The sequence below is a fragment of the Ailuropoda melanoleuca genome, chromosome 2 (genome assembly GCF_002007445.2).
Source record: "Ailuropoda melanoleuca isolate Jingjing chromosome 2, ASM200744v2, whole genome shotgun sequence".
Taxonomy (NCBI): domain Eukaryota; kingdom Metazoa; phylum Chordata; class Mammalia; order Carnivora; family Ursidae; genus Ailuropoda; species Ailuropoda melanoleuca.
The window spans coordinates 178,790,806-178,803,876 of NC_048219.1; the positions used below are offsets into that span (position 1 = coordinate 178,790,806).

Genomic DNA, 13,071 nt, shown 5'->3' on the forward strand with positions numbered 1-13,071 from the left:
CAGTCTCCAAGAATGGCAGACGGAGCTTGTAACCGAGAATGCCATTGCAATCAAACCCTTGATTTCATTTCTTTTAACTGAAAAAAGTATGTATTTAATGACTTGGGGAAATAACAAGAGTGGGGAAAAAAGCAGGATGCGAAATTTTCCCCATCATTCATTCATTCCTTCCCACTTTCTCCCTCTCTCTCCCCTCCCTAACCCCTCTTCCTCTCCCCCCCATCTCTCTTTCATTTATTATTGGAAGATAATGTACACCAAAACGGATTACTTTTGTAAGCCAGAAAATCGACATTTTTTCAATGTTTAAATGACATTATTCACCGATCCTGCCTTCCTCCTGATGGGCCATTGAATCCAACAGCGTTCATCAGTCTGATCGAGCCAGCTGAGCATGGGACACTGTCCTCCTCGGTAGAGAAGGCTCCTCACCGAGTCTCCACCATTTCCTCTCTCTCCTCGTCCACGGCCGTGCCTCCCTCCCCGTCAGCAGCAGCGTGTTGGTAGCGGACTCAGCACGCTTCCTGAGCTGGGGGTGCCTCTCAGTGTCAGGCAGCCATAACTGGGTTGGCCAAAGCCTGTGCACATTTCCAGTGTTCTTCCCCAAAAATTGAGAAAGGATGACACAGAGAATCGGCTCCTTGTTTGCTGAGGTGCTCATTTTTTTCCCTTACTCAGCTGAGCTGTTTTCTTCTGGCATTGGGCCGCTTTCTCTTCGGGAAGGGACTCCTCCTTCTTGGCCCCTAGTGCCTTCTGCACGCTCTCCAGGCCCGCCAGTGGGATACAGCTCGTCTGTTCGCTGGGGTGCCAGGCACTGGGGTGCCAGGCTCTGGGTTGGCCGTGGGGCGGGAGGTACAAGCACAAGTTCCAGTGGGCGACCTCGAGGACACGAACAGGTGGGATGTGGGTGGGACTGGCTGGCATCTTCTTCGTGTGCCCTGATAGCTGTCTCTGACCCAGGCTCCGGAACTTCCACAATCAGAAAACCAGAGGGAGGAGTCACTAGTTTTCCTTTCTCGTCTTTATTTTTGAAAGTGGCCAGAGCAGTGAATTTATCCTTCAGCGGCAGACTTTCATCTCGCAAGGTCAGACTTCAGGAACTCCCAAACTCCGTTCCCACAGGGGTCCACGTGGCCCTGAATTAGAACGGCAGACTCCGGCCCCTCTATCAAGGGTAGATCACGTCTCCTTTTCCCCAGTTGTTCTGCTGTAACTTCGTCAACCTCGACGCCTCAATCCAAGCTCTGCCTGACTTCTTTCTTGCGGGGGGCGCCCCCGCTGCAGAGGCTCCAGCCCAACTCTAAGACCCCATCAGTTCAGGCCTTCAGGATTCCTGTTTTGTGATCAAGTGACAACCTTCCCGAGCTGCTATTTGCATCAAAGATGCTGACACTTGGGAGAAATGGCTGTTGCTTACCCATGACGCATGCCGTCTTGAGGAAAAAGCCTTGCTATGCAAGTTTGTGATGTCAATAAGATTGTCTGCCTTATTTTTTAAATACTTTTTTCAAAAAACTTTTCAAGTACTTTAAAAATATCCACTTACATCAAACAAAGTACTTATAATGTAAATTGTAGTGCTTTGCAAAGTTAATTGCAAACCATTTTGGGCTGCTTATCGAGGCAGGAAATTTCTGTTATTAGATGTATTTAAAGCCATACACTTGTTTAAAACCCAAAATCCGTAGCGCATTTCCCCACGGATCAATCCAGATGAGATTCCACATGGTTGTCGTTGTCCCTTGAAACTCTTCAAGAGTGATTTGTACCTCGTTCCTGTTTGCAAATGACCCACTTTCTGAAAAGGATCTTCTCTTCCTCGAGTATCTGGGCTCATGGTATAATATTTAGCTCGTGATGGTAGGAGCTGAAGACAGAATTCGTTGCCTTTACCCCCAGACTGTCCCTTCCTGTGTCCCCAGGCTCTGTCCATCATCTCCCCAGTCTTCATGCCATCCTTATTAAATTTATCCTTCCTCTCCTTCTCACTGTGTCCCCCCCGCCCCACCACCACTAACAACCAAGAAAACAAACATACGTACTGCCTTCCTCCCCCTTCCACCTAGCCCAATGCCTGCTACATGGTAAATTTTCAATACAAGCTTGTTGGATTATGAATATTCCAAATTTTAAATCTTTGGTATTATTGGGTTTTAACCTACAAGATTAAAAGCTGACATAGGAGCATGCTGTCCAAATTAATTATGGTATCCACTTGTTCCCAGCAGGATTTATTTAATGCAGCCCATAGGGCAGGGCTGCTTCCCCCCCACCCAATGACCAGCTTCTTGCATTGAGAGAAGCCACTGAAGAGAATGCCCCTGGCTGAACTCATTTTCGACCCCATTGCATGAAGGCATTTGCTGAGAACTTCCGGTTGATTTCAGAGTATCTTTTTTTAAAGAAGAAGCAGTTTTTGATCATTTTACTTCTCCGGCTTTGACCATCTCTTCCTATTCTGTATGTAGCAAAGGAACCCGCCGTGTCTTCGCAATTAGAGACCAGGTCTACTGGCCCTCGAAAATGAACAAGCCTAGCTTCTACCTAAGGTGGTTTATGGTCCAGGGGAGGTTGAGACAGGAAGGGAGACAAGCAGCTGGAAACATGAGGCAGCAGACACCTTGGTTCCCTCATGTTCTAGAGGACTGTAGATCTGTTCTATTTTGAGTAAGATTGTTAGTGCAAGATACGGTTTTCATTTTAACATCTTCTCTAGCTATGTGACAGGGAATAGATATTCTTGCTCATTGCCTCCCATGAGCTACTAAGTGAAGAAACCATTTTTATGAAGAACTGCCTGGGTACCCTAAAACCCACCTCTGGTCTCAGCCAGACTGGCAAAAGCCTGTGCTCTTGGTTCCTTCCTTCAGTCCCCACCAACAGCAGCAACACACCGCATTCATCTCACTGCACTTGGATATGCTGGGATAGCCTTTACTCCAGGCACAACAGCTTCTTTTTTTTTTTTATGATTTTTTTATTATATTATGTTAGCCACCATACAGTACATCCCCGGTTTCCGATGTAAAGTTTGATGATTCATTAGTTGCGTATAACACCCAGTGCACCATGCAATACGTGCCCTCCTTACTACCCATCACCAGTCTATCCCATTCCCCCACCCCCCTCCCCTCTGAGTCCCTCAGTTTGTTTCTCATAGTCCATAGTCTCTCATGTTTCATTCCCCCTTCTGATTACCCCCCCTTCTTTATCCCTTTCTTCCCCTACTGATCATCCTAGTTCTTATGTTCCATAGATGAGAGAAATCATATGATAATTGTCTTTCTCTGCTTGACTTATTTCACTTAGCATTATCTCCTCCAGAGGCACAACAGCTTCTTAAATCTCAATACATCTCATCGAATGAAGATATTACTGAAAACGTGATTTGTTACGTTGTGCAGTGGACTCTAGGATAAACCCAAGGGAAGACGATTTCTTTATTTAGAATACAGGACTACTCTGACAAGCTAAGCGTCTTGTTTGTTTTTAAATGTAATGGACACCAGATCTCTCAGCATCTTGCATTTGCTGCTAGAAAAGTTCAGCATGTAGAACACCAAGATAGATGTTTTTAGCACACTTTATTCCTGACTTTCTTTTTCTCTTTTCCTTCCTCATTCCCATCTGTGTTATGTGAGGTTTCATTCGTCCTTTAGAGCCACTTGAAGTTGTCTGAACAAAGCCACAGCAAGAGAAGTTTGTGAGCCGGTTGAGGTCACAGCCCGGTTAACTTGGACCTGGGAGAACCTAACTGGCTGTGTGTCTTGGTTCTCCCTCCACAGCAGCCCTGGGGATGGGATTATTCGGGCTCCTCCAACCTCGGTGAGCTGAAGCTGCTGCTGGAGGAGGCAGTCATGCTGCGACGCCTCAAGTGCGATGTCCTTGCCCAGCTCCCACCCAAGCAGCGCAAGATGGTAGTCATTGCCCCTGCCCGGATCAGCACCAAGGCCAGAGCCGCCTTGGCTGCTGCGGCCAAGGAAATGACCACCATGAACAACACTGTGAGTGTGGGGCTTGAGATGGGGATTTTGAAGTCGATGTGTCCTTTCCAGGAGGGGGTCTGCAGGGGTTTACCCAGAGTTCTCTTAGCTTGCTGTTCCAGGACCTCTTCCCACGCCCCTGGGCAAGGACAGTGAGCCCATGTCATCTCTCAGCCTATCTAGTCTGCTCCCAAAATCTCTTCCTAATTTGCGGTTTTACACACGTGTAGATTACTGTTGACGGATGGTCATAAAAATAAACCCCATGGCAGTTGTAGAATGGTGATGTGTATTTTGAATCCCTCAAAGAGAATTGGAATTTGTGTTTAGTGTATTTTGAGAATGTCTTAAAGTCTTGTAACTGTTACTCAGTCTATTAACAGTTAGAAATTAGTTCTAGGTGTATTCATCCTCTTTTAGTCAAAATAGCAAATCAACATTTATATAACAAAAGTAAGGTTTTAAAACCCTCTTAGCTCTTAATCCTTATTACAGTCGTTTATGGTTTGCAAGAAGCTGGCATCCCCATTTTATGGAAAGGGAAACTAAGGCCCACAGAGAATGTGATTTACTCAAAGTCTTATGGCTGCTCCATGGCAGAGCTGAGGCTGTAACCAAGCCTGTTACCTCTGTATTTTAAGGTCTTAACACTATGGTGGTTTTATCTTTTCAAAACACTTTCATATCTGTCTTTAGTGTCACACTGTGCTAAGTGCGGTAAAGTAATTTACACCAGCTCCATTTCTGTCCTTTTGGGAAAAAACCTTGCAGTTTTCATTGCCAAGAAAATAACAGTCATTGACATTTTTTGACATTATCATAAAGCGTAACCTGGGCTTGTTATTACCCTATATAAGGAAACTTAGATCAAGATGAGATCCAAGCCTTCTGGGGGAGCACAAAATAAATAAGAATGACAAGAGACAGAATGCATGGGGTTTTTATGTTATTTTACCACGTTATGAGCAAGACAATGGGTAACTTTTAAAAAACAAGAGTGCACTGGTAAGTTGTCAGGCTGTATTTAATTTATGCTCTATTACATCTAATAATCTGGGTAGTCTGGAGGAACTGAGCGGGCATGATCTCTTTGCTGTGGGATTTTCCAACAAAGTTCCCCAACGCCGATGTGGATGTACAGACCAGTGGTTCTCAAACTGTATTTCAGTGGAACACAAGCAGAAGCAGGTATTCTGTGGCTAGAATCACCGTTGGTGATCTTTATCTGATTTCTAGAGATAAAAATTCAATGGCTGGAAATTCTTTTTTTATTTTTTTTTTAGATTTATTTATTTATTAGAGAGAGAGAACAAGGGCTGGGTGGAGGGACAGAGGGAGAACGAGAACGAGAATCCCAAACAGTCTCTCTGCTGAGCACAGAGCCCAACATGGGGCTTGATCTCATGACTCAGATCAGGACCTGAGCCGAAATCAAGAGTCAGCTGCTCAACTGACTGAGCCATGCAGTCACCCCTGAATGGAGATTCTTCTTCTTAGTTTTAAGCTTTTTCTTATAATTCTCTTAAATCTTTAATGTCTACTAACTGTTGCCCATGAGTGAACTCTGCCATCAAGAAAATCAATGAACAAGTATAGCAAATATATTAGTGGGGAAAATTCAGATAGTGGGATATTTTTAGGTGCAAAGATCTGAATGTTTATAAGTATTCTATATTTTAGTTCCTTGTGTTTGTGGTGGAAGTAAGGCTATCAGTATTTTGTGGACTTCCTCAGAGAACCCCCTCACCTGTGCCTGGTCCCCCTCCGAAACCAGGCAGAGACCAGCCAATGTAGACAACAGAAAAAGCAGTCAGTGGACATTTGAATTGAGGAGGAGCAGCACATCGAGTGGCCAAGAGGCAGCTCTAAATTGTGCAATATGCCCCAAAAGAAGTATGGGAATTTTTTCTTAGTGCAGCAAGGTTTGAAAGCATTTTTGAAGTTTTTTGCCAGTTTATGCAGTTCCTTGATTCAGGTTAGGGGTCTTTTTCTAAAGATGATGTCAGATGCAACCTGGAGGTTTGATTTCTGAGTTTACAGGCAATAATGTGAAATTTACTAGGTTAGGGGCTCCTGGGTGGCTCAGTTCGTTGGGCGTCTGCCTTCAGCTCAGGTCATGATCTCAGGGTCCTGGGCTCGAGCCCCGCGTTGGGCTCTCTGCTCAGCAGGGAGCCTGCTTCTCCCTCTCCCTCTGCTGCTCCCCTTGCTTGTGCTCTCTTTCTCTTTGTCAAATAAATAAATAGAATCTTTAAAAAAAAAAAAAAGAAATTTACTAGGTTAAACCATGGAAATCAGGAATGTTGGGTATTTTTTAAGTTCCAGTAGCTGTGTAAATCCCCTAAATTCTTTGGGATATTTTGATATTTTCTTAACCTAGAAAAGGGAGCCATGATGTGCCTCCTAGGCCTGGTGCTGGAAAGGTCCCTAAGGACAGTGTCAGTTACTCTGAGTTCCTCCTGTTGGGTGATTGTTCTCTCTTCTTCTTCACCCCAGAGTCGTAACATTGTTGTGCAGATTATGAAAAACCTCGATTGCAGTGAAATTCAAGAATCCAGCAGAGAAAGAGCCCAGAGCTCTTCTCAGTCCAGGGCTTGGGAGTTGCTATGTTTCCCTGGAGTCTTAGGAAAATTGGGAGTTTGTTCCTAAAAGAGAGAAATTGATGAGAGTTTCAAATCACCTGCAGAATGACCCTGAAGTCGGATACTAGGTTCTTTCTGATGACAAGATAAATCCTTGATAAAGTGGTTCCCTTTTGTGTTCTTTAATGTAAATTCATTTCTGTGATGGAACATCCAAGTAGAAAATGAATTGAGGATTTGCTCTTTAGACCACCAGAACCTTTCTTACTCCAAAGCTACTGGCGTGGTACAGCTGTCAACTGTGGATCTGATCGGAGGCAACAGCCTCCCTTCGTTCAGGAAGGGGAGCCAGGGTCAGCCGGGAGCTGGGCCAGGTGGCCCTTGGCATCCCTTCCAAACCCTATGAAATCCTGAGTTGAAAAAGTTAAAATGGGGGATGGTGGTTTTATGGTTTTAGGCAAGTAAGGAAGGCTTGTGAATCTATAAAAAGTTGCCCCTCCCACTTTTAAGTTACTTTGTAGCCGCAAGTTTCCCTGTGGTGTTGTGCATTACCATGGTTCCAGCAAAGGCCTGCTGCCCCATCAAGGAACGGTTCTTTGTTCCCTCACACCTTTCCATCTGGAGGAAGACATTTTTAAAAAAGCTTTAAATCACAGAAGCCAAGGCGAAGCGGCCCATTTGTAAAATATAATGTACAACGAAAGCTCTTTCTTATTTTCAGCTGAAATAATAGATATCTCTTCACAGGCTAAGAAAAGCTGACTCTAATCCTCTTTTGTCTATAGTAATTTTTTGATCAGCAAGACCAGGAACAGAAAAATAGAACAAGTCCACACAGACTTCCTGGTGACAATATCAGTTCACCCTTCTGCCGTTTGACAATACATTCAAATTCCAACAGGAAAAATAAATTCAAAACCCAGTGGATCTAATTTAGTAAAAGCCTAGGAACAAAGAACGCAAGTTATTTAAAATTTCCTGGCCCATGGCTGGCAAAAGAAGTGAGATCATTAATCCGCTAGTATTGTGTCTACTCAGTTTTAGGGAGGTTTGGTTTTTTTGGGTTTTTTTTTTTTAAGATAAAACTATTGATCTTTCCTATATTAAAATAGCTGTCTATTGCATAAAATCTGAAAGATAAAGAAAAGTACTTTAAAGTAACATCAATCAAGTGTTTCTTACTACTATACTATAAGCAAGAGTCACCCATCTTTTATATCATATAATTTTGGCATATATCATTTGGGTAGTTTTTCTATAAAATGTATGTATATTTTGCTTTAAATATGCATTATTTATATATACACTTATATATAGATATAGATATAATTTATGTATACAATAAGTAACATATTTTTAAAAGCAGAATTGGTACCCTATAAACATCTATCAGGTGGGGAGGAAAAAAGAGGTTACAAAACCACATCCTGAACACTTCTCTGTGTTGTTAAATGTCTTTTTAAAGCACAATATATGTTTTTTCCCATGGCCACATTAGAATTTTGTTAGTAATTTTGAGTTGGACTTTTGGGTCATTTCAGCTCCGTATTCTAAGTAGCCAGACACTGAGAAAGCAGCTTACATAGGAATTCGGGAAGGTGGACTGTATGGTGAGGGTAGGTATGAAGGAATGAGTCACTGCAACACGGGTCTGGGTTCACTTGGAAGACATCCCAGCGGGTGCCCCCTGGACCGACCCCACAACCGAGTGTGATAAAGGGGTTTGCTCCCCACATCTCATCAGCGCTCAGTGGCAAATCTCAAACAGGTGAGGTTTCTCATGTGCTTTCTGCCACTTGCCCATCTGTTTGTTCTGCCCTCTCCCTCTCTGCTTAGCAGGTGTGGAGTGAGCAAGTGTGGGTGGGAGGGAAGGACCTGACAGGAGCAGTGGTGGTTCCCAAAGGGCACGGGAGTCAGTGTGAAGACAGGACGACTGGGGTGCCCTCTGCTTGAGGCATGCCCACTGTGGGTGAGGTCAGTGCCTGGAAGCCTGGCTCTGTCCCTTCGGTGTATCCTACCAGAGACTGCATTATGTTAGAGGGCCTGGCTGGTCTGCTGCAAGGGACCCTTTGAGGGGACATGAATGGACCTCAGGATGTCTGTGAGCTCTTTGTCCAGAAGGAAAAAGGTGTGTGTGTGCCCAGAGCTCCATCAGAGTCTACGCTGGGTCTGTAGCTGAGAGAGTTTAAGGCACACTGTCATGGAGTTGCATCTCCAACAGGAGTTCTCAGGAAGTTTGTTCAGTTGGACCTCTGTCACAAGGCAGGAGGGATGGTGGCCACCACGGCCACAACAGTGACATGGCCCCACAAGCCTGTCATTGCCCCCCCCCCCGGCTTCCTGTGGTTCTGGCATCTTCCTTCTTTCTCGTTAAGTCCTTGAGGAAAGACATGGTTGGGAGGCGGGAAGCTGTTTGGACCAGGCAGCTTGTCCCACCATCTGTGGTGTCGTTGTTTAAGGTACAGCCTGGCTGTGGCCACTTTCCTGAGTTATTAACGAGTTCAGGGCCATGGATGTTATTACTGTGGGCTCACTTCTTTGTTACGTAAAGAAGCTATCATGTCAGTCACTGGCCTCATGGGGCCTGGGCCCAGAGAAGTAGGGGCATCTGTAATCCTCGCTTGCTAGTGGAAGGAGAGGACCACCATAGCAGTGATGGTTAAGAGTGTCTGTCATCTCTAGGGACCCAGAGTGATGGTAAATGTTATCCTATAATATTGTGAAACTATTTGTGCCTCTCCTGTGCTAGCATTCTTGATTAGTATTTATTTAGATGCCAACTATAAAGAAAACATGATTTCTTCTCCTGGGAGGTCAATGACCTTATGTGGGAGGCAGGCCAAAACACACGTGAATAATGGTTTTGAGATAATACTAGAATAGACTCGTTGGGGTCAGTTGGAATTGATTCAGTAAGTCTTGGACAGAAGCAAGCTTTGTCAGTTGGGTATGGGCGCAGTGTGGCAGAAGGAAAAAGGGAGGTAAAAAGCACCTTGGGCCAATATCGTGTGTAAGTTGTCAGCAGGCTGTAGGAAGTGGTTCACGTAGCTTAACGAGGGCTGCGTTTCAGCCAATCATGTGAGCCTGTGTGGATGGTGGATCCGTGGCCGAAACGCCTTTCCCGAGGGTTCTCCTGTTCCTGGTCTCACTGGCTGTTCACAACAGTTCCTGGGAGATGACAGGGTACCTATAAGGCCATGTCTCCGATGACAGGCTGGAGTCCCTGCAGTTCCCATGGCTTGTCTAAATTGAGTGGATGAGTCAGGGTCTCCCAGCCCCGATAACAGGTGTTAGGATTTGTAAAGCTCAGAGCAGTGATAATTACAAGCTCATCAGCTCATCCCAGGGTTCGCAGAATGGCAGACTTTCAATCCTAGACTTCTCTCTTCACAGAAACGGCAGCAGAAAGAAGCCCTCCTTCTCTTCTTCAACAGAACAGCTGAAGCTAAAATCCCATCTGTCATGTAAGTGGCCACCAAGTGTCTACGTCTCTCTCCCACTCTCTGTCTCCCTCTCATCTTTAAAAAGAAACACCTATTACCTTAATCCGCCAGCATGGTTTTACTGCTCTGCAAGAAATGATGAGAGCCTGGAATTATAGCTGCCTTCGGTACAAAGTTCAGGGCAGCGTAGCCTCATCACCCACAGGGCGTAAGCAGGCCTGTCACGGGAGCAGTGCCCAGTAGAGTTTGGGGTGCTCGAGAGCTCCTGTCTTGACCAATAAGCTAGAGCTGCTGCCACTTACAAGGAGGGTGGGGTTGACCAAGCCCTACAATGAGCTTTTCCCCTTAGTAGGAAACCTGTGGGCACTTGCCTGTAGACACAAGTGAGGGGTTTCATGGAAGACCAGGAAGGCTGCCTTACGGGGAGCCTCAGGCAGTCTCCAAAGACGTGAAGTCTCCGCCATTATTTACCTACATAAAAAGGCAACTGTCAAAGTTTGTTCAAAAGATATGGGCAAGTTGGCCATTGTCACACTTAAGTTTTCCTTCCGCCTTCTAAACTAAGGCTGAAGTCATAATTCCTATTCTTAAATGTATTCACTGACTTGAAAAATTGTCTGCCTTTCTTAAAGAAAGGAAAAACCCACTCATGTTCAAATATTCACTGTGGTAGAAACTTGAGGCAATTCTCATGACGTGCATTTGCCTGATTTTTTATTGTTTAACATTCATGTGAGACTCTGGCAGGATAATGGTCCAAGTGATTTAATTACAATGAAAATGAATTTAGCGTGGGTTGAGCGGTGCCAGCTTGGCTGTGGGGACCAAGCTCTGTGGATAAATTGAGACACACACAGCCTACCCCACCCTCTCACTCAGCCTCCAGATCCCCCAGCCTCTCCGGCCTCTCCCTCTGCACCCCTAAATGCAGTAAGAGAGTGAGTTCACCACATGATTCAAATCTAAGATCTGTCCCCCCAAAAGACTGCTGAATTTTGGCCAGCTCTCCTTCGCCCTCAGGGCACTGCCCTTTTCATTTATGAGACTGTTAGGAGACTAACGAACTCCAGATGTGGTTTTACAACCTGGAAACTTCTCTCTCAGAAACTCATCAGAATCACCCCCTCCAACCCATTTCTCATGAGCTGCTGAGTAACAAATGGCAAGGGTGTGATCCTTTTTCCTTGCTCTCTCTGTTTGTGACCTACAAAATTCAGGGTCTGTTGAGTGCTGGGCCCAGAACCACCCATTTCTCTTAGAAATTTTAAATTTGGCCATTCCTGCACCTCTGAAATAAACTTTGGAACTACCTTGTTTTAGAGCGTTTGGCTGCTGTAACAAAAATACCATAGATTGGGTGGCTTGAACAACAGGAATTTTTTTCTCAGGCTTCTAGAGGCTGAGAAGTCCAAGATGGAGGCAGCTGCAGATGTAGTGTCTGGTGAGGGCCCTCTTCCTGGCTTGTAGATAGTCGTCTTCTCCCTGTGTCCTCCAGTGTCAGAAGGGGTGAGGATGCTCTTGGCGGGGCGGGTGGGGGGGGGGGGGGGGGGGGGGGGAGTCTCTTATAAGGATGTTGATTTCATTCATGAGGGCCCTGCCTCTGTGACCTTATCCCTTCACAAAGGTCCCATCTCACATTAACCTCACCTTGGGGGTTATTATTTCAACAGGATTTGATGGGGGGGAGTGTGCAAACATTCCATCTGTAATATACCTTACACATACTTTTTCAGAATTCTGTGATAAATTGTCTAGTGCTTTCTAATTTCCAACCAGTTTCGACATCTGCTAACTCATTTCACACTTACAGCCTCTTTGTGTGATCAGTCAAGTAAGTCAAACTGGCCCCATTTTTAAAATGCAGAAATGGAGTAAATCCCATGTATATTTCTGGGCCTCAGAGTCACACAACTAGTAAGTGGATATTAGATTATAAATCTTAAAACCGCAATTTCCTCTGCTAATTGTTTTTCTTCCTCTTTTTGCTGCTGTTCGTTTGTTTTCATTTTAATGGGCATCTTTTGATAGAAAAGCCAGTGGTATTGTGGTAGGCAGACATTTCCAGCCTGGTAACTTAGGGGCTTGAGAAGGATAGAAATAAAAAACCGCGTCTGAGATGTAGAGAGAGAGAGGAACTAGGAAAACTGGGACCTATAGTTGTTAATGAGCTGTCCAACTTGATTTTATGGCCTCGTGACTTTTTGATGCTGTAGCAATAAACTTTCTTGCTTATATCATGGCAAATTTTATGTCTCAAACTAATTAAAGTAGATTCCATTAGTACCAACTATTCACAAATTGAACTCAAATCCATTCCCTGGTTGGCCGTAGTGTTGCTTGAAAATAATTCTTAGTTGCTTAGAGGACAGGTCACCACCTGCGTGACAGGAAACCTTTGAGATTTGTCCTTCTCCAAGGAGGGCAGTGTCTGTTCTGTGTCCAGACATACCCACATGTGAGGATGGCCTCAGGCCGAGTGAGTCCTTTTTGTCAAATGCAGTGAATATATCCTGGACCTGCTGTTTGTGTCCAAGGAGGCTCACCTTTCCATTGCCTATGTGGGAACAGTGACCTGTCCTGGGATTGTGAACCCCCTTCAGGGCATTAATCGCAGGGAAGCCGTAAGAGCCTGCTGACTGGGTGACCCCCACCCCCCTACAGCTCCTGGCATTAGCTGCCTTCCTCGGGGCCACAGCTAAAGATGGGGGTGGAAAGTCAAGAAAAAAACAGTGGTGGAGGAGAGAAGTAAATCAAGGGGAGAATAAAGAGCAAGGAAATAAGGTTCTTCACTCCATCTTCCTTTGCCTCAGAAAAAAATTCCCTTACCACTGATTTAGTTGTTGGCCATGTAGCTTGCCATCTACTGTGTGAGGGAACTGGGGAGCTTTCCCTGACCATCTCTCCAGTACTATTACTTATGTTTCAATATTACACTTCCAGAAATTTGATTACTGTCAAGAATCCTGTAATCCCCTGCCTAGGCATTTTCAGATCTTAGACAACATTTCAATTTCTATTGAAAACACATTACAGGGGCGCCTGGGTGGCACAGTGGTACCGTCTGCC

General features: G+C 44.9%; 1 protein-coding gene across 5 annotated transcripts in view; it reads left to right on the forward strand.

Moving 5' to 3' along the window:
• SMARCAL1 (SWI/SNF related, matrix associated, actin dependent regulator of chromatin, subfamily a like 1) overlaps positions 1-13,071 on the forward strand; it is a 57,147-nt gene that overhangs the window by 30,941 nt on the left and 13,135 nt on the right. For 4 of the 5 annotated variants that reach the window (XM_034655152.1, XM_011233824.3, XM_011233834.3 and 1 more), the window contains 2 exons: positions 3,786-4,004; positions 9,956-10,026. In XM_034655152.1, the coding sequence (XP_034511043.1) occupies positions 3,786-4,004; positions 9,956-10,026 (290 nt within the window). The remainder of the gene's footprint in view (positions 1-3,785; positions 4,005-9,955; positions 10,027-13,071) is intronic. The other variant, XM_034655153.1, reaches the window with a different exon arrangement.